General features: G+C 40.9%; 2 protein-coding genes and 1 long non-coding RNA gene across 3 annotated transcripts in view; 2 read left to right on the top strand and 1 right to left on the bottom strand.

Moving 5' to 3' along the window:
• Positions 1–22,247, bottom strand: part of pla2g7 (phospholipase A2, group VII (platelet-activating factor acetylhydrolase, plasma)) — a 391,387-nt gene that overhangs the window by 82,683 nt on the left and 286,457 nt on the right. The window lies entirely within an intron of this gene.
• LOC311007831 overlaps positions 1–22,247 on the top strand; it is a 434,756-nt gene that overhangs the window by 283,707 nt on the left and 128,802 nt on the right. The window lies entirely within an intron of this gene.
• LOC311007038 (alpha-1-antitrypsin homolog) lies at positions 475–6,008 on the top strand. The gene is made up of 6 exons (XM_084000120.1): positions 475–539; positions 899–1,549; positions 2,471–2,522; positions 4,079–4,352; positions 4,755–4,899; positions 5,666–6,008. Exons 2-6 carry the CDS (start codon positions 908–910, stop codon positions 5,855–5,857), a joined length of 1,305 nt encoding a protein of 434 aa, XP_083856246.1. The 5' UTR covers positions 475–539; positions 899–907; the 3' UTR covers positions 5,858–6,008.

Here is a 22,247-nt window from a genome sequence, read left to right as displayed (position 1 = left end):
CCCAGCCTGTGCGCTCTGTGGAAAGTAATCTGCGGGACCATGTCTCTGCTCATCCCCAGCGTATCAGTAAAAAAAATGCCTTAACGCTTCTTCAACAGTCTCATCCTTTTTTTTCAGGGATCCCAGTGAATATCAAATTATCTCTCATTGAGCGCATCGTCATCTCCAACATTTTTTCTTTCATCTTCATATTTTCTCCGGAGATATATCTGACTGACGCTTCCAGGCCCTTAACTTTTCCTTTCATAACTTCTACGTCATCGCGTGTTTGCTGCAATAGATCGACAGTTGTTTGCACAGTACCTTTTAGCTCTTTAATGTCGCTTGCCATGTTGTCCAGCTTGTCCAATTTCTTTAGTTTCTCGTTTATGCCAAGCAGAATTCCCTCCAAGTTGTTAGATGCCATATTTGGTAGGTTAAGGAGTGCACAGGCGGACCCTTGTTAATTTGTAATAGAGTCAGCTGACCCTCCTGTATTTCTGTCACACTGCACATTGTGGTGACATTTCTGCCAAATTGCAGCAAACAGGACACTAACGGTAAGACTCGTGGCTCTGAAATACACTTTTATTTTACTCAGATAGACATCTCATATACATGTGACATTTTGGAATGATATACAGTACATAAAGAAGTGAAGCTTTGAATACACAGTAAGATGTGTTCAAAGGTAAGATGAGCTCATCAACTTGTATCATTCCAAAAGGTAGTGATCCACCACTCATCAAATGTATTATTTCCAATACATTTTATAAAATGGTCTAAATCTGCTCTTTTTATTTATTTTGATTAATTTGCTTTTGGTTAATTCTGTTTGCAGATTTGGTTCTGGGGTTATTTATTATCAATGACTATTACTCTTTGAATAAACACTCTCTTTTTGTTTTCCCATGAACAGGCAGTAAAGATGCACAGTGTCTTCACTAGTTCCCTTGCAGCACTGCTGCTGCTGCTGCTGGCTGTAACCTGGGCAGACCACCACCACCAAGAGGAAGAGCTGGGCTGCCACCAGCTGTCTGCTCATCATGCTGACTTTGCATTTGCCCTCTACAAAAAGCTGAACACCAAGACTGCTGCTGGAGAGAATATCTTCCTCTCACCACTGGGCATCTCTGCTGTCCTCTCCATGCTGTCCACAGGGGCCCGTGGTGAAACCCACAGCCAGCTGTTCTCCAGCTTGGGCTACAGTGCTTTCAACCAGACTCAGGTCAATGAAGCTTACAAGGGTCTTTTCCACAGACTTGACCACAGCCAGGGGGATCAGCGGCTGGATGTTGGCAATGCTGTTGTATTGAGGTCCGACTTCACTCCTCTAGAGACGTTCCTGAACGATGTCAGGAACTACTATGCTGGTGAGATCTTCAATGTTACCATGACCAGATCTGATGAAGCTGTGGCTGAGATCAACAGGTTCATTGCTAATAAAACCCAGGACAAGATTAAAGGGACAGTATGTGAGATTTACCCCCATCTAGCGGTGCGGTTGCATGTCGGCACGTATTCTTGCTGTTGCGTTTACGTAAACTCGGGCAGAAGTCAGAAAAACAACACACGCTGCATGTATCAGGATAAACAAGCCTCTATGTAAACAAACGGTCCGCCAGCACGAGGCAAAACAATACAGGCGTGACAATATGTTGTCATGGTGATGTCGTATTGTTTACCTGACCCACGTTTTACCGGCTTTCTCTCGTCGAGTAAAATAACATCCAGTTGGTTTGCCGGGGTCATTCCTATGTTCCCACAGCCCTATGTTCCCACAGCCTTATGTTCCCACATTTCTAACTTTTGTTGTCACTGAAAATTAGGCCCTATGTTCCCACACCCCTTTGGTCCCACCATTGGTTGTGTTTAGGCAATGACTAAAAGAGTTGGTTAAGTTTAGTAAAAAGACCCGGTAGAGGCTAGACAGGCCAGATAGATAGATAGAGAGTCCAGTGGGAACATAGGGCCTAATTCTGAGAAAAATCTTAGAATTGTGGGAACATAGGGCTGTGGGAACATAGGGCTGTGGGAACATAAGGCTGTGGGAACATAGGCATGGACCCGGTTTGCCGACGGCGTCACTCACGGCGTCATTCAGGTGTCTGACTGCACCTGAAGGCAACACCAGTGCCTCCGTCCTTCCTCACACTAGCTACACGGTGGTGACAGTTTTAACAGGCGCTGTCTGGAAAACTTTCTCCCCGAGCCGAGAAGCTCCGGCGGCCCGAGTTTGAGGTTACTTACAGCCACGGTGACACTGAACGTAAAACATGGCGATTCAACATGGCAGAGAAGGTTCGGTGAACCCCCCCCCTGTATGTTTGTAACGACTTGTAACATCTCATTCTAAGGTACGAGAAAGCGCTCGTTTGTATGCGGGCGCGATTCCACTTCAGTGAAATACGTATTTATGAAAGCGATATTTGATTTTTGTCAATAAAAAGCCAATAAAGTCCCATACTGTCCCTTTAAAGATATGGTGAAGCAACTGGACCCTAACTTTGCCCTGGTGCTGATCAATTATGTCTACTTCAAAGGTAAGAAGCAAGTTGAAGTCCATGTCTTGTGGTGTTGTTTACATCCATCATATTGATTGATTAAACAGTCAACATCTGGTTCAGTATTAGTCATCAGTGTCAATAGAGCTGGAGAGACTCCTACACAGTGTGTAGCCCTGTGGGACAAGGTGGGCTGATTGACCTTGATCATGCAACCTTAACTCTACTCAGACCTACTTTCAAAAAATGTTTTATATTTAGTTTTAATCCAGGTAACATCACTTAGTATTTATGCTGATGACACACAACTTTATGTTGCTGTGGCCCCTAGTCTACTTGCCAACAATGAGTACCCGGAAATGTTGAGTACCCCAAAGTTTTATGTTAGAAATAGATAGTATGGGTCCCCAGTATTCAGAAACTGCCGGATGCTAACTTATATATATTGGGACATTAGCATAATTGACATAATTAGCATAAATTAGCATAATTGCCTATATGGGCAATATTTCAACAACTGCTTGGCTGATCAGGGCAATATTAGTGTGGTTTTAGGGGTTATTGATGATGCTGAATCCATTTCTGACATTTTCAATATTCAAAATGGCTGTCTAAACCGGAAGTGACCAGATTTTGAAATCCATCAAAATCGGCCCACTGGCGGTTAAAATCTGGTCACTTCTGGTTTAGACAGCCATTTTGAATTTTGAAAATGTCAGAAATGGATTCAGCATCACCAATAACCCCTAAAACCACTCCAATATTGCCCAGATCAGCCAAGTCAATTTTGTTGAAATATTGCCCATATAGGCAATTATGTTAATTTATGCTAATTATGTCTGTTATGCTAATGCCCAATATATATAAGTTAGCATCCGGAAGTTTCTGAATACTGGGGACCCATACTATATATTTCTAACATAAAACTTTGGGGTACTCAACATTACTGGGTTCACAATGGGGCCCTATGGGCTGGCAAGTAGACTAATGGGACTTTAAGTCAGTTGTCTATTCATTTATTTTATTATATTGTTAAATTTATTCGATTCTATCTATTGTATTGTTAAATTTATTCTATTCTATCTATTGTAATATTGATATTATGTTTATTTGTTTTCTAATTTTATAACTTTTGTAATCAATTTGAATTTCTCACATTGACAAATTCCCTACTTGGCTTGTCCTTTTCTGTTTAGCTTATCAATAATTTGTGAAGCAATTAACCTTTAAAAAGTCCAGATTGATTGATTGTTTGATTGGCTGATTAATTGATAGGAAAGGACACAAGGTCACCACATGAGAAATGAACCAGTTTAATGATGGTAAAAATGAAGTGTGATATTATAGAGAGCATACTGTAACACCCTTCCATTATCAGTACTGCTCACCTGTACAGCTGACACACAAACAACCTCACACACTCACATTCACACCTCTGGGCCTGTAAGAATGCAGAGAATGTAAACTCCACACACAAAGGCCACTGGCCCAGGGTTCGAACCCTCAACCTTCTACATTCTGAGTTGAAATAATTAACAGTAATTTGCAGTAACTACAGTGTATTAATGTTGTTTTAACCATCTTCAAATTAACAGGACAATGGAAGCAACCCTTCAGCCATGATAGGACACACAAGGCAGATTTCCATGTAGATGAGACCACCAAAGTTCGTGTGGACATGATGACCAGGAAGGGTACATACAAAATCTATTGGGATGATCAAAACCATGCTACCGTCGTCCTGCTGGACTACAAGGGCAGCAAGTCGTCCATGATGATCGTCATGCCTGACACAGGCAACATGACAGCAGTGGAGAACAACATCAACAAAAACTCCATCAAGCACTGGCAAGACTCAGTCTCCGACTCGTAAGAGCAGTCTCATCAGCACAACATAATAACAGTTTCTTTCAGAAAAGTTGATTAAACACAATTACAATGTGTTCCCTTCCCACTGAAATTTGGGTTTTCTCATCTTGGTATATCATTCCAGTGAAATATGGTGGTGGATTTCCAGTATCTGCTTATTGTTGGGTCTGTTTTCATCCACTGCAGTGTCCTTTATAATATTTTATTATAATTGGTAAAAACAGACATCTGCCCACCCTGAATCTGGTTCTGTTGGAGTTTTATTTATCACAGCTTGCAATTGCAAGTAGCCTACTGCTCAGAGTTGAAACTTTTGGCTTTTTTTCTGTGATATTTAAGGTGTTGATCTTACCATGTAAAGTTTTGGTTGTACTGATGCTGCTGATGTTCTGTGTTTTACAGATATGTGGATCTATACATGCCAAAGTTTTCCATCTCTTTTGACACCTCCCTGGTTGACGAGCTGAAAGAAATGGGTATAACCAACGCTTTTGAGGAGCACGCTGACTTCTCTGGGGTGTCGTTGTCCAAGCTCAAAGTCTCCAAGGTAGGACCAGAGAACATTACTCCTTAGGGTTGTGATGGCAATAGAAGTTCTCATAAACAGAAAGGGAGTTAAAGGGATAGTTCACCCAAAATTGAAATTCCACTCATTATCTACTCACTCTCATGTCGACTAAGGGCTGGGAGAAGGTTCAGAGTCCTCTGTGGCTTCTCTGAGTTACAGGGGGTCTCGGCGTAGCAGTGCATGTCCATATAACGGTTGCAAATGGATACCAACTGTCTTCGTAACAAAAAGACACATCCAAATACCTCCATGCTGCTCGTATGTAATGTCCGTCTTGTATTGAAGCCCCAAAATGCAAATTGTCCCGAAAAAAAATTAAATAAGTCTATATTTCAAGCTTGTTTTGTAGCGGAAGCTTCTCGGAGCTCCTCTTCCCGGTTCGTCAAATTTGGACGAACTGGGAAGAGGACGGACCCTGGTTCGTCCAAATTTGACAAACCGGGAAGAGGAGCTTTCGGGACAGTTGGTATCCATTTCCAACCGTTATATGGACATTGCTACGCCGAGACCCCCTGTAACTCAGAGAAGCCACGGATAACTCTGAAACTTCTCCCAGCCCTTGGTCGACATGAGGGTGAGTAGATAATGAGCGAAATTTCAATTTTGGTGAACTATCCCTTTAACCTGTTCTACTGCATAAGCAACAACAGCAGAACAATATTTAACATCAGTGGACGCTGATAGGACCCTCTACCTCTAACAGTTTTAAGCTACACATTGGCCAACTCCACTTTTTCCTCCACAGGTGACCCACAAGGCTACACTGAGTGTCGCTGAGACGGGAACAGAGGCAGCAGCCGTCTCATCTTTTGAGCTGGTACCCTGGAGTATATCACCAAGAGTTGTAATGAACAAGCCCTTCCTGGTTTTCATCCTGGAGAACTCCACTGGGAACATCCTCTTCATGGGCAAGATCAACAACCCCACAGCTGTGTAAAGGCACACGCTAGCAACAAAACAATGAGAGTCATTATGAAAAGTGTTTATATGACCAAAATCATTGTTAGCCTTCATCCTTGTGAACTTGGCTTTAAGAATCTTATTAATTATTAAGTCTTATTTTTTTCTGGTGCAAGTGCCACCACAAAACTGTCTTTGATGAATAAAAGATGATACAGAAAAAGTGAAGCATGTGATACATTTTTCTATCCAAATACACAACAGAAAGTTTGAAAATATTTAAGTTGGTCTAATTTCACACATTGTTTCTGGCAGGTTATTATTTTCTCAAATCTCCTCATTCCCTTTGACATGCACCTGACTTTGGTCACATGGTACATTTGTTTTGATCTGTTTCCGAGACACTAATTCATTGTCTTTGTAAGTATGGTCACATGGGTCAAGTGCAGGAAACTTTTCAGTATCATCTAAATCTCAACTGTAAAAGGGTCAAGTTTGAAACATTTGCCCAAAAGGACTACCAAATACACATCATTAAAATACTCACATTTCCATCATCAAATTTGGCGACACATAATTGGTACCGAGCTGGGAATCAGGAAGAGTGTAGCTGCCAGTCCTGTGTTGAATTGACCAAAGCTGGAGAAGCAGCCAGATGTAAGGTGACTGGCACACAAAGAGGCTTTTGTCAACTTTAGTTGGGACATTCCCTTCGAAAATAAAATGAATCTGTGGCGTTGTGTGGAGCACTGGGTTGAGCAGGGGCCCCATATTCAGAGAGAAAGTTTGAAAATATTTAAGTCTAATTTCACACATTGTTTCTGGCAGGTTACTATTTTCTCAAATCTCCTCATTCCCTTTGACATGCACCTGACTTTGGTCACAAATGGTACATTTGTTTTGATCTGTTTCCGAGACACTAATTCATTGTCTTTGTAAGTATGGTCACATGGGTCAAGTGCAGGAAACTTTTCAGTATCATCTACAGTAAATCTCAACAGTAAAAGGGTCAAATTTCACATGACTCAATTGAGAGAGAGGAGGACAACCTGATGGCCATCAGCCTCACATGACTCCTTGTCCTTTGACCTGTCAACAGAGGAGTTGGCTGCAGAGATGTTTACACAATCCCTGTCAGTGCCCACACACACTGAGAAGTGTATGACTCAGAAAGCTGAGTGGGCAGCCCTTTTAGTCTGGCTGTAACACGTCCAAGCTGTCCAGCCTGCTGGACCCAAAAGGTACATGTAAACACAGAGAGCCAAACTGAATCTGAGCAGAGGCTGCGCTGATCTGCACTTGTATATAATCCAGTGTTGTGTGTATATATATATATATATATATATATATATATATGATCAATTGAAAGGAGGTCTCATGAGGTTTTACCAGCTGAAAACATAAACAACTGAGTCCTGACTTACCATGACCTGAAAGTGAACAGAAGAACCTACTTTCACTGCCCTAAAGCTTCACAATTTTTATCTGATTCGGTCTCATAGTGAATTACAAAGAGATGTTTTGAGGACACCAAATGCATAGACAGTTAAATATATTTTACAATACATTTCTACAAAAAAGGTGCTCACAAGGGTGACTGACAAAATATAGTGTATTCATTACTGCACATCACATTCTAACAGATGTTAGATATAGATTAACTTTATTTTTAATGAAGCGTCAGTTCATAGGAACAAGTTGTGGCAAGCCTTCTCATTCTCTTTGGTTAGCACTTGTTGTTATTTAGCTGTGCTAAATGGTACTGTATGTGTGTCACAGTGAACCGACCAAATTGTGATATACACAGAAGTAGTCCTACGCTTTGATATGTGAGGAGCACAAGACAAATGTAATGGGAGTTTGATTTTTGTCACCCGTTAAAGAATGAACACTGTATGCTCGTACTCATACACCAATGAATCCGTTCATGAGTTGCCAGAGTGTGTTGGACCTACTGTCAAACATGTTTCCATAGAAAACTCATTGAATTATATGGAATTTATTCATTCAACTCATAATATAAAGTCAAAGAACTCCAAGTTGAAATCAGAAGTGGTTTGAATATAAAAACTAGACATCTTATACAAAAGTTGAACAAAGGTCGATCCGATCACAGTGAATGGACTTGATGATTCTCTCAAGCAGAGAAGAAAACTAAGAAGAAGAAGAAGAAAAGGGAGAAGACAACTAAGAAGAAAGATAGCAAGTGAGGAAAAAACGTTAAAAGCAACAAAAGAAAATGGACAAGAACCATGTCTGAGGATAAAGTCTGAAGATTCAGAGGCCTCATAGACAGATGGTGAACATACTGAAACAAGATCAACCTCCTCCTCCTTTCCTTTCTCCCTCCACCTCCCTCTTTCTGTCCTCTGTCCCTTCACCTCCTGACAACTACACATCTCAGTTTCTTTCCTCACCCCTTCTCGCACCTTGTAAATATTGATGAATACAATTGACTCAGTCATATAATCAGACCCAATGTTCAGCATGGAGGCCTAAATGGTGCTGCTGGTTTGTTGGACTCAAAGATGATAAAAATCGTCTCTTGGGGTCAGCACCGTTCATTACAGCACTTTGGTCTTCTGTGGATGTTTTAAAGTGCTCAACAAATAAAGTTGGATTGGATTGGATTACAGCCACAGGAGGAGAATGTTAGGTGGCTGAAGGTTGGAGCACCTTGAAACATGGATGAAAATGAAACTTCTCTGGATCACTAATCAATATGTAACAATGCAACAATGTGTCTGGTTTTTAACAGTAAATAAAACCTGAAGCATCAAAGTCATGATGTCAAATAACTCCCAAGCTGGATGTCAGAGAGAAACATCGACTCACATCTTGACAATCAGTTGTGTGCTGCAGTGCCTGTGAGATGGGGATATGACATTTTGTAAAAACTTTATATAAATTTCATTCATCAGTGTAAATAAGTTTCTTTTTTGTGATGAGCAAGACAAACCCATACACATGCAAACCACACACACTTAGATGCTAACAAAACAATGATCCAAATTAAGTTAGTTTATAGATATGACAGCCTGAAGTCCTTCTCCACCTCTAATCTTACTCCAGTTAATTACAGCTGAGATTGATGGTAAGATCAACAAATAATTACTTAAGTCTGTTTTTGGTCTGCTGGAGATAGAAGTCAATCAAATCAGAGCTGCCACATCGGCTCTGCCTCCTCCCAGACCACGCACAGTTATTTTTGGAAAATCATCTTCTAAATTCAGCTTTAGATGAAAGGAAAGATATGGAGTTTCCTTTGTCCCATTCACCTAATTAACACCTACATTTCTGTGGAGGCCATTGGTTGTGAGGTGACATCTAGTTGCTGTAGTTATTATGATGAGACTGAAGGAAAATGAGTGGTGATGTTGTATGAAGTCCATCTAAATTGGAATTTGGCACAGTAGAGTTTGGTTCCCACATGAAATTAGCAGAGGAAGGTGTTTTATTCAGGAGCCTTTAACAATATTAAGTATTTGATTATTAAAGTAACCATGACAACAAAGATTGTTAAATGTTAAGGATGTCAGTCCAGTCAGTTGTTGTTGTTAATTTCAGTTCAGTTCAATTCCTGTTTTATTTCTGTCTGTATCTTACCCTGTCTTCCTGTCAAGTTTCCTGCCCATTTGATTACTGTCATTTGTCTCACCTGTGTTGATTTCCCCACCTGTGCCTCGTTTCTCCTTGTGTATTTAATCTCTGTATTTTCCATTTTCCTCTGTTGGATTTATATCCCGTGCTTCATGCTTGAGTTTTTCTTTCTTTTTTTTTTATTAAAGGGGAACTATGCAAGTCCGCTCGCTTTCCCGCTGTTTCGGTTACGCCCCTCTCACCCATGTGCATCTGTTTACAACGAAGCCGGTGAAAAATCAAAAAATGTAGCGGTGGATAACATTACAACATATACAATGTTACGGCGCGTGTGTGTTTGTGTAGTCTTAACCGTCATAAACAAAAGATTACAGGTTACGGAGCACGTTTTTTTAAATTTATATTTGTGCACATTAATGGACTGAGAGAAGACCAACAAGTGTATCATGTGTGTCCTAAACAATAAGCAACAAACAGATACTGATTAGAGCAGATTTTACCTTGAGCTGTATCTGTAGCACACACATGCAGTCACACACCGAGCTGTTGAAGAAATGATCGGGATCAAGCGTGCGCACAACATGGCCCACTGTATTTACTATAAACCCCATGACAACATATGACATGAGTCTGAAGTTTTAATGCATGCTGGGATGAGAAGTGCTAGTAGTGTTGCTGTGGAGGAGACAGATGGCCTGTGTGTATTTACAAAGGTGTGAATGGTCAGAATCACTGGAACTGCATGTTAAACACAGCTTTTTGCTCATGTTTCAATTTCTACTTGCTAAACACAGCAAAGAAGGAACATTTGTTCCTGCAAAATGTGTCTTACAGTTCAATTATAAAGGCAAATTTCAGTCTGCACTGTAGAATACAGCCTCCCCACCCCCACCCCCCAATTGCACAAACTCAACATTATTTCTGAGCCTCTGCACAAAGATGTGTTCATTAGTGTCGGGCTCCACGACTCTCCCTCTTCTTCTAGTGAAAATCCCTCAGATCTCTCTGCTTTGGTTATTATTCCTGCTTGAAGAAGATCAAATGCGTGGTACGCATGCAAATCAAGACATGATGTGACACATTGTGAAGTGGGCATCTATAATGCATACGCCGCCAGGTTGAGGGCGTGCGAGTCCTAACGCCAGTTATTTTAGTTTGACGCTCTCTCACGCGGCTCATTCTGTCGGATGTGATGGGAGAAGAAACGGCTTCTCGCTGCAGTGAGACTGACTGACAGACAAAGGCAGGGAAAAGACATAAGAACGAGTTGATGAGATAACTGGGTGCTCTCAGGTTTTTTGACATCGCACATTGTGTATTCCAGTGTTCAACACATGCATGACATTCAGAACACAGACTGCCGCAATGTGAAGGAAGAACTGCCTAAAAATTCAGTTTGTTCTCCCATCAGCTGTCATATGGATCTGATCACACCTATGACTTCTCTGAATTATAGTAGAAAGGTGTACTCTGTTGTATTTCTGTCATCTGGTTGTTAAATAAAGTTATAAAGATGAGCAGAAAGTCATTGCAACCCTTCTGGGGCTCAAAACAAATCTGTAAACTTCACTTAAAGCCGCTATACTCAACATTTTTATATCAACAATGGTTCAAATGATGATGATTATGTGAAAGCAGTTGCTTGAAGTGACAAACTCACAGATAGTTATCACCCACTCTGTTGATTCCCTCAGCTCCATGGAGCGTTTCAACCTCTTTAGTCTCAGTTTTATTCTTGCTTTTGGTTTGTAGGTTTGCTATTTTGCTTCTGTACAAAGAGGTGCTGGATTACTGAATATCCAAATTCTAGACCTCAGGAAGGATGTGAATGAAGCTGAAACTGCTAATTACTGCACTCTCCACAGGTAAGAACAGTTATGGTCTGCATATCCAACGTCCAATGTCCAACAGAGACAGTCAATGATGCACACTCTCACTACCATGCCACTCATTTATTGATGGTTATTCTAATGTCCTTTTAGATGTGTGTGTTTTCTATACAGAAAGAATAAATAGAGCTGAGTTATATGCATTAATATCAAACATAACAATGTGGAATGAAATACACAACATAATCCTAGTCAGTGATGAGCAACACAAATGTAGGCCAACATAACAGCTTCACTCATACATCATTGGAAGCCACACAAGACAACAGTATTTTACCAAATTAGGTTTAATAATCTGAATGAAACCTACAGAGCATGAAACCACATCAATTCAGAGAGTGACTTTCAAACATAGCAGGAGTAATGCTAGCACAGCAAATCAAAGCTACTGCAGCTTGAGCTAAAAGGTGATGACACAACTCCAAAACACTCCCTTGGACAAGTTGAAGTACGGTAATAATGTAAAAAGTAGCTAGTAAACTAAATTCGGTACAAGGCATCTCTTCTCATCTCAAGACTAATGTTATTTTGTACATTGTCCCTGATACAAATAAACTTATTAAACTAAACAAGAGCGTTTTGGAGTTGTTGGATTGTGTATTTGATGAATATGATGAGGGACAGGGGACCAGTACTATTCACCTCATGTCTCTGCCCCACGGAACTCAAAACAACATGCACCGATAATTAAAGGTAATGAACCTACTCCTACAGTATGACTATAGGGATTATGGCAATAGGTGTATTTGCCAAAATGTTAAACTATCCCTTTAAGATATCAGATGGAAGAACTCTTCTCACCTGCATGGATGAAACATGCTCTCCAGAGTTCAAATCATTTAACTCTCAATGGAAATCAGATAGCAAGATAGCAAGAAATAAAGATGACAAAAGACAAGGAGTGTTACAACAGTCAGTAAAGTCAGATGCCTGATAAGACATTTCCCTGATGGCAACACAGCCTGACGAGACACAGTGAAGACGTCTGATTTGTGATGATATAATCACAATTTATCTCAGGTCTGGGGACCAGTGAATGGGAATGAAAGGAGAAACCGTAGCTACCCTGTTTGCTAGCATAAAGTGTTGCATGCATTCCCTGTGTTACTGTAACAATGATGGATGAAGACACAACAGTCCAATTTAGGCAGCAGCGCTAAAGAAGTTAGAGGGATGCAGCTGGTTTGCTGCTGTCAGCGGCTGCTCAGCATCTCTGCTTTTCCTCCCTGGGCTCACAATCAAAGATTAACTCATAAACATGAGGCCATGTAAATGTGAAGGTTTTCAATTTTGCTCTGCTGTTATGTGGAGGAGAACACAATGCCGCAGTGACACTTAAACAGCATTTGTGCACAACAAAGGACACAAAACAAGACATCCAATCCATGGTAACAGATCAGTGGCATTAGAAAAAAACTAGATTATTTATGATGTCAGATTGGATAGAGGGGTTAGATGGTAGATGGTATCTATAGTGGCTACATGTTAGCGTGGCACAGGAGCTGGAGATGGGAAGAGATGCTGCACGGCTTCTCTGCAAGGACAATAATTGGAGGTAATAATAACTGAGCTGTTGATGGTCAGTAATCTGTCTTTGTTTCTATTTCCAAGTGTTAAATACAGAGTGATATGATGGTATGAAGGTACAGTATGAAGCTATTGTGTAAGTTACTTTGCAATGTCTGAACTTCCCCAATGGGTAATGAGTAAGTAATTCATATTTTCTTGTTGTCCGGTGGTGAAATAAGTGGGAAAATGAAGGCGTTACAAGGAACACCACTACAAAAATTACCCTGGACAAACCTGGGGCAAATTCACAATGTAGTTTTTCACATTCAATGTGAAGCAGCAGCAGAAGTGCTTGTTCTGTGAGTCATTCACTTATCAGAGGTTTGTAGTCTGATCCCTGATCCAGTCCCCATGTCCTTGGGCAAGATACTGAATGCAATAAATTGCCCATTATGGCTGTTCAATCCATGTGTGAATGAGTAAATTATAAGCAATGTAAAGTGCTTTGAGTGATGGGTCTAGAAAAGCAGTGCAGAGTTTAAGTGTAGGCTATTCCTTTAATGTTTTCTTATAAACCCCTGATGCTTGGGCTTGTAAATACAATCTTCACTTGGGTGTTTGTGCGTCACTGTGCAGATGAGTTGGACAGTTCAAGGCTGTTTTCACATCAGGACTGAATGACAGCATATGAGGTCACTTGTGGTGCAGAGTATTTTCATATTCATAGCTTATGGATTTTTCAATAAAGGAGAAAGAGGAATTGCAATTTTGATATTTATTTAATAGTTTATTAATTTTTCGTGGGAAATAACACACATTATTTTCTATATGCTTTCTGTTGGGATCCTTTAGTGTTTAGACAGGCAGCTAAACTCGTACCTGTTAATACTGTGGAAAATAAGGGGGAATAATATACATTTACCCATCTAGACACACACATTCACACATACACACACACACACACACACACACACACACCAGTAGGTGGCACTATTGCGTCATGGGAATGAGAACCAGGGTCCTTGCTCCTTGCCATTGTTCATTTAATGCTCTACTCATTTGAGTTTGTAATTTAGACCAGAATTAAAGCGCAGCCACTCCTCCATTCACTGGTTTACTTTACACATCAAAGTCAGATGAGCTGAATGCTTGGAAGGTCATGGAAAGGCTCTGTGTCCGATCATCTGTTATCATCTGTGTTCTGCCTGTCTCAGACGGGAACAAAAAAACAACATGTTATATGAAGAATCTACAGAAAAAAGTGAACAACATTCATTTTTTATTTATTTTTTCATCAACTTGGACAGTTTAGAAAAAAAGAAAATACAGCCAAAGCTTTAATCTATCTCTGTGGAGGGAAAACAGGCTTCTATGACAGATTAGCACCTAGAACAGCGAGTAATGGTTGTTTATTCCCACAAATCTTGACCGAGGATTCACAATCATAGGTGCGTTACTTAAATATTCTGTTTAAGACTATTTCTAATTAAGATGTTTCTCCACACAGATTTTGGCATTGTGATCAGCCAAGACGACAAAAAACCCAGTGGCTCCTCATTACACAGGCATCAATAATAAAACCACTGAATAAACAGCACACGTGTCACAGACCTATCATACTAATAATGTCTGGTTACAACCTCGTTAAATGTGCATCAAAGCCAGCAAAGAAAATGAGGCAAGAGCCGGGGCTGACAGAAGGAGGCTGCTCGTGTATCAAAGACAAACAATAAGGAAAGTGATAATGTGTTTTATTTATGTCTTGCCTTGCCACAAAAAGTGAAGACGTGCAGCAGGAAGACTTTTCATGACGAGCCCTCTGTGGCAGAAAGGGGAGAAACTCACGAGAGACTAAAAAATGTTCGCATGTGCAGGGGCATTTGTTTGTGATTTCTTATTACAGTAACTCGCGCTGACAGTCCAAAGCACATCACTCACTTACAGCGCTGACCTGTGTGTCACACACACATAATGCACACACACATGCACAATGTTACTACGTGTAAAGCCATCCCTGAGTGGTTGCCATCTTGATGTTTGAACGTGTTGTTTGACGCCATGACCCTACAGTCTAAGTTTGTCTTGTGCTGTTGACAAATGGGATTAGACGTCACACGTTTGAACAGAGAACCCGGCGCCGCGTTGGGAGGATTGACTGCCTGTGTATCACAGTTGTAATGGATCAATCCAGGTCAGTGGTAAGACAGCAGCTGTGTTTCATTATTATTCCCCCTGTCATATTGCATCAGTCCTACAGAATCGAGCCGCTCACTGGGTTCTTGATACATGTGTTGACTGTGTTTTTGTTTTTTTTACACCTGCAGATCTGAGGTGTGTGGTTGTGCCCGGGTTTATCCATCACATCTAATGTGTGGTGAAATTGCTGCAGACCTTTTACAGACAGACATGCATTGCACACACAAACACATGCATACTGTACACACACGCACACGCACAGTCACATACACTTCACCACCTACGAGCTGTCTGATAGAGGCAATCAGCGAAGAGTTACAGGATTATAAAAGATGCACTGCAGGTGTTGACATAAGCAACCCAAATAAAGTAACCCTCCCTGGAGTGTTGTCGTCGCGCACTGATGTGACTGAAGAGCTCAGACCTTCCTGTTAAATTATTCGTTAAGGGTGCACTTAAGAGGATATGATCAAGTAGCATCAGACAGCCGAAGAAACATTAGTAGAAACAGCTGCACTTTTAGGAGCATCGAGCGCCGATTGAATACAGTGAGGAAGTGGCTGTCATCCAATTAAAATTCTGTGAAAAAACACACAGAGCAGTGGGGCACACTGTGGCAAAAAGATCAGAGATTTGCACAAACTAACCTCTAATTAACGGTTAGCAAGTACAGCCCTCAAGTCAAGAACTATGTTGTGAGCATTACAATTGACTCACTGTAATGAAAAACTGGTCGAAACTATTTTAACGAACCAATTTCTAGTCATTAGTCCCCATGTATTTTCAGATTTTTGAATTGGAGAAAATGGCACACGATCAATAATTTATTTTTTACCTCCTTTGTATCTTATATATAGTGACTTGTAGTATTTCCATTTTTGGGGTGTGTGCATCATTGCATGTTTAATATATGAGCAACACGAGCTTGAGACAACAAAAACAAAACATTCATTATCGATGCAGAGCGGGCTTACATTAATATTAACACCCATATGCCATATCATTAGCCACATATGCTGGCCAGCGAACAGCTCAAGTGATATAGGTTCTATTACATGTCTTCTAAAAGAGACATTTCCCTATCGGTGATGGTAAACTATGGGTCTATTTACTGAATATCTTGCACAATGCACAGCTCATGTTTCTATGTGGATATGAGCGTGAAAGTGTTCTTACCAGTAACAGCTCTGTGATGCACATTACCATTATATCTGTAAAAACTCCTGATTAATATATTAGTCATGTGACATTTCAGCCCTGATTTCCAGGTCAAGGTACTGTATGTAGACAGATGACAGTTAATATACTATGTTAATTAACCAGTGCTATCAAACTGTGTCTGTCAGTGTGTTTTTAACATAAAGCATAACATAAAGACCTTGAGCCATGGCTCGTGGTTTATTAATCATGTCTTACATATATCATAATTACTTGATTCATCATAGGCTACTATATCACCAGAGACCTGGGGGTAGCCCATCACACACAACACACACATATATGTCACATATAGATTATTGGAACCCATAGGGTGAGGATGGGGTTAACCTTGAACACGTCGCCAGTCTATCACAGCGGCGACATATAGAGATGAACAACGCACACACACTCACATTGACACCTACTGACAATTTGGAATGACCAGTCAATCTAATGTCCCTCTGTTGGACTGTGGGAAGAAGCTGCAGAACCTGGAGAGAACCCACACAGACACAGGGAGAACATACCTGTACAAACTCCACACGAAGGATCGATTCCCCAGACCTGGGAATCGAACCTTCTTGCTGTGAGTCATCAGTACTATACACTGCACTGTTCTCCACTTACAGTATGTGCAGGTAATTGATGCACCCAGCACTCAGCATCAGGGCCCACTATGGGAGGATTTTGGAGCAGAGGAGGTGTATTGTATATGTCTGTGTGAGGTTTAGGGGGATTTATTGTTGTCATTATGTTAGGGTTACCTCTCCTGGTTGTGGGATTCTGTATATCAGAGTTTAAATCCAGTTTCAGTATCTTGCCATATGTTTGGTAAACTGTTTTAAAAGGATTTACTCTTTTCACTGGAATGAGTTGTTGACTTAAAGCAGAAGTAAGCAGAACTTTTGTGTTACTGTAATATAAGTTATCTGCTCGTCTTAAAGAGAATGTTCCTACAAATGGGCGATGTGCATTTCTCTGTTTATGACCAGTTTGATGCATGGGGCAGTATATACGTGGCCCAGAGACCTCCCCAAGTATGAAAAAATAACCAAAATCAAATTTTTCATGCCATGGGGCCTTTAAATAGTTGTATCTTCCGACAGCAATCACTTCTATAGAGTGTTTGGTCTGAAACACGGGTTTCAGACCAAACCTCTGAGCCGAGGAGAAAACTTTCCTTGTATCCTACAACCTTTATCCAATGAGGAGAGAGAACGGCATAAAGGGGCGGTCCTCTCTGTGTGTGCAGCCAAGGGATGCGCGTGAATGTGGTGACGTAGGGACGAGGGCGGGGACTGCTAACTCCATCTGCTGACAGGAAGTTAGCTAAAACCACCGGATCGCTTACTTCTGCTTTAACCCTTTGTAGAAGTAATTAGTCACATTTCAAAGTTACTCTTAAGTTGTTTGTTTGAGGGATAGTTTGACATTTTGAGAAATGAGCCCATACACTTTCTTACAACATCCTGTCAACAGTCTTTTGCTGGTGAGAGACTTTAGTTGATGACTTTTTTTTAGTGTAACACAAATAAAATTAAATCTCTGCTTTGTTGCATTGGAGGACTTGACTGGCTTCTGACTGCAGCTTCTCAAATATGAATATTTTCTAGCTCTCCAGTTTTCTGTGGTAATTTAACTCTGTGGTTTAATCTCAGTCTAAACATTTAATCAAATGTAACATTTTATACACTGAACAACACTGATTGCCCTGCAGCTTTTTTTTTTGGGGGGGGGGGGGGTGGGTACAATCAGAAATCTCAGAAATTAAAGTCTGTGAATTAAAGTGAATAAATAAAAATAAAAATAAATAATTTAAATTACATTAAATTTTGGGATATGTGATAACTGGATTCAAAGAAGATCAGCACTACTTTTCAATTCCATTTTTGCTACAGCTAGCAGTTAACAGCCAGGTATACTTAGTGCAATCTTTACTGTGTCTTTAAATTACATTTGATGATGGCTCCATATATACTGTAGATCCAATCAAAAATGAACAACTAATATCACAACAGAGAAAGTTAGTGATTTATCAGTGAATCATATGGTTTATTGCTAGCCTTTAGGTCAAGGAGGATGAAGCCTCATTATCTCATCTCAGCCCCCATGTTGTTACTAAACCCAAATTTCAGTCAGAAACCTGAGGTCCAGTCACATCTTCTGTCAACAGTCTGCCCTCTAGTGGCCGTTATGTAGTGTCTGCTATAATAATCAAACTGTTGCTACAATGCACACCTGCAGTAAACTGTACGAAGTGTACACACACCAACACGCAATCCTATAACAAGTTGCTGCTCTGACCCTCAACACTCTGACTGCTCTGTGAGTGCAGCTTTTACTCTGCACATTCAAAGTTCAGGTGTGCCGTGAGATTCAGTTGAAATGTTGAAAAAGTCAGTGTCAAACATGTCTGTAGCATTACTGACAAACTTCTCCTGGGCAAAACTGCATCATCTCTCACCTCTCTGCCCTCACCTCAACCTTATCTTTTTCTTTCCTGATGCGCCGGGTGAAAAAATATTCAGTGAAATGAATAAAACTAGAGAGCTGCTGCTGCTGCCGTGCATGTAGCTGCAGTCGAGCCCGGTTCCCTCTAAGCCGGGCGGTAACGTGATGAATAGACAAAAACGATCTTGTTCCAGTGGCTTAGAGTGGACTATAATCAAGATGGATGTTTGTTTTTGATTGCTTGCTACTGTCAGAAACTCTGAAATGCGGTGGACTTTTTGAAACCCGGGAAGTGACAGACTGAGACTGAGAGAGTGAGAGGAGAGAGAGAGAGAGAGACAATCAATGGATCATCTATTATGTCCAGTGCTTAATGAAAAGACACTGCAGCAGATGAATAAAGTGCTGCCAAACGGAAGTCTTCAGAGGCCTTGTCTGCCTTTAGCTCCATGTCATGATCAGTTTAATACTCAGGCTGCTTGTCCTCCACTATTGACCCACTGCTTAATGGCTTTTCTTGCACAAGCATCATTCAAACAGCACTTCATTGCTGTTCTTCTTCCTTTCTTCGATTCTTTCGATTCTTTCTTACACCACTTAACCATGATCTATCTATCTATCTATCTATCTATCTATCTATCTATCTATCTATCTATCTATCTATCTATCTATCTATCTATCTATCTATCTATCTATCTATCTATCTATCTATCTATCTATCTATCTATCTATCTATCTATCTATGTGTGTCATGTGTCTCCATGTTTATATTCAATTCTTCGTTCAAATCTATGAACAACTGTGTTTTTGTGCCTTACTATAAATGAAGGGATATAATAAGTGTAGATTTGTGGCTGTATAAAACGCAGGACTTGCAGTGCAGTGTTGCATAAAAAGGCATAGCCTGTTTGTTGATGTAACTGGAACCAGACTGGTTTTATTATATGTAAACTGGCCTCACTGTGGGAGGGAGGGAAATGGGAGGGAAATGATCCCTATTATGAAACTCAAAAATGTGTGACTGACCAAAAAGAAAGCAAGGAAATGATCATCACTATTATGATTAAACCTTATTAACAACTGCTGTTATTACAGGAGCAAGTGGAGGCCACACAAGTACATATGTTATGTTATATAATAAGATTGCAATTATGTTATGTCAATAGGTGAAGAGCAGTATTTTTCCAGTGTGTTTGCTCTCTTCTCTCTCTCTCTCGCCCACGCTCTGAACCAGCAAAACTCATGTGTAACCGACTGGTCACAAGTCTTCACTTCTGCTCATTAACAGTGAATAATTATTATCAGAGACAGGACTGGCACTGGCAGTAACAACGCTTTAGTGCGATGGTGTGGAGCCACACTGCAGCTGCAGCCGTTGAGGCAGGGTCACATGCAGGTGAGGTGATGCAAGACGTCCGTCCGCTTGTCCTGTTCCTGCTTGTTATATCATGGCTGCTCCAGACGACCGTTCAAGGCAGGGGACAGAATGACCCTCAGGCCACTGGGAGATGACCACAGCCTCACATAGTCACAAGCTTTTGTCTTCTTGAAAAAAAAAAAAAAAAAACCCAGGTTATTCTCTGGTGTCTCAGAATCTGACCAATCACTTGGCAGTGGTCATGATCTTATGAAACCCCTTCATTAAGTCTTCAGTATACACACATCTTGTCTGGTGCTACTAATCTCTATTGGCTTTTTCAATATTTAAAGGGATAGTTCAACATTTTGCCATAATCCCTATAGTCTTAGCAGTAGGTTTGTTACCTTTAATTGTTGGTGCAAGTTATTTTTAGAATGGCAGAGCAGAGCCGTGAGCTGCTCAGAGTTTCCCTTCATCTAACTCATCAAATACACAATCCAACAACTCCAAAACGCTCTTGTGGACAAGTTGTGACCTGCACATTCACCACGCTATGAGATAATAATGGAACGTTACGAAATTTAGTTGTTTTTGAGGTAAATTGATGCAAAACCGCTGATGCGCGTTGCCGTCGGGGGCAGTTTATCGGCAAGCAGTCTCTGCATTTGCCTCGAAAACAACTCGGTCTCATAATGTTCCATTATAATCTCATAGCGTGGTGAATGTGCAGGTCACAACTTGTCCACCAGAGCGTTGTGGAGTTGTTGGATTGTGTATTTGACGAGTTTGATGAGGGAAACCAAGAAATCCCATGAGCCTCCGTAGCGTAGCTCTGAGCAGCTCACGGCTCTGCTCCGCCGTTCTAAAAATAACTTGCACCAACAACCTACTGCTATGACTGTAGGGATTATGGCAATGGGCAAATTTGCCAAAATGTTGAACTATTTCCTCTCAGGTTAATTTATTTCAGGTTTATTTATTTAGCACACATTTATATTCAATGGTGCAAGGAGCGAACAAAGCCGATTGGCTTGTACATGAGTTCCAAATTACAACAAAACAAATTTCTATGGCTAACAAATAAACATAGAGAAAAAAAGGAGATGAATTACACACATAATCAACGTTATATGAGCAAAATGAGCAAAAATGAGGAGATAGAGAACAAAGTGATCAGTAACAAATAGAGACCAAATAGAAAGTATGTTTTTTGGGCTTTTTTGCCTTTAATGGAAAGCACAGTCGAGAGAGAGACAGGAAATGGGGAGGAGGAGAGGTGGGGAATGACATGCAGGAAAGGGGCGCTCAATGCGGAATTCTAACCGGGGGCCGCCTGCAGTGATGACTGTAGCCTCAACACATGGGGTGGCTGGTCTACCAACTGAGCTAAACACCCCCCAGTCCTTGTTATGTTGCGAAGGCACACCATTACATTTCTACTATCACACTGAGCGTGGTGTTGGGGTGCCCATTTGACCACATGTGTCTGTCTCTCTATCCAGTATATTTTGGGGAATTAAATTTATAAGTTGATGTCATAGAGTTTATAAGTCCATTCTTTGTGTCTGTTACTGGCAGCATTAGCTCATAAATCACTTTATCTAGTGGCTTCGCCGGGTCCCAGACGGCTGTGTGGGACGGCAGGGAGCAGCCGCGTCGTGTTGTGTCCTTGTTAAAGTGCTCGTGGCGGTTTATGTGTCCGCTGGCACTCTGAACCACCGCCCTGGGATTTATAACATCTCATTACCGGGCCATCATGTTTATAAATGTTAATGCTGGTGATTTATATTTAAATGTCATCTATATGTCGCAGTTGAAAGGTGTGTAAATGAGGAGGCCTGATGAGGAGGGGGCGGACAGGAAAAGGCTGACTGGCAAGCAGACGGAGATGTCAGATGAGAGGAACATTGTGAGGGAATGAAAAATGAATTTCCCGTGATGACTTAAATTCCACCATCTTATTGTTCTTCACACGGTGCATGGCAATTTGTCATGAAAGCTGTGTGTCCCATGTGGCGTATCTGCCATCAATTAATTATGGATACCTTTCCTTTAGCCACAGTCAGGACTGACACTTCCTTTTGTGCCAGTTTGTGGGCGCCGATGATAATTCTGTGTTATGGTGATTAATAATTTCACGTACAGTGGGAGTGCTCGCCTGTGTGTGTCACTTCAGATCTCACAGATATACTGATACTATCTGTCTGTGGAGAGATAAAAAA

The sequence above is a fragment of the Trachurus trachurus genome (assembly GCF_905171665.1).
Source record: "Trachurus trachurus genome assembly, chromosome: 24".
NCBI lineage: Eukaryota > Metazoa > Chordata > Actinopteri > Carangiformes > Carangidae > Trachurus > Trachurus trachurus.
Note: the sequence above shows the minus strand (reverse complement) of the source record. Positions and strands in the feature narration are given on the sequence as shown.

What these genes read in the sequence shown, in the direction of transcription:
- LOC311007038 (XM_084000120.1), top strand. Translation starts at nt 908, where the DNA reads ATGCACAGTGTCTTCACTAGTTCCCTTGCAGCACTGCTGCTGCTGCTG. An exon ending in CAATTATGTCTACTTCAAAG is followed by an intron (nt 2,523 to 4,078) that starts GTAAGAAGCAAG and finishes TCAAATTAACAG; the next exon opens with GACAATGGAAGCAACCCTTC. An exon ending in CAAGACTCAGTCTCCGACTC is followed by an intron (nt 4,353 to 4,754) that starts GTAAGAGCAGTC and finishes TGTGTTTTACAG; the next exon opens with ATATGTGGATCTATACATGC.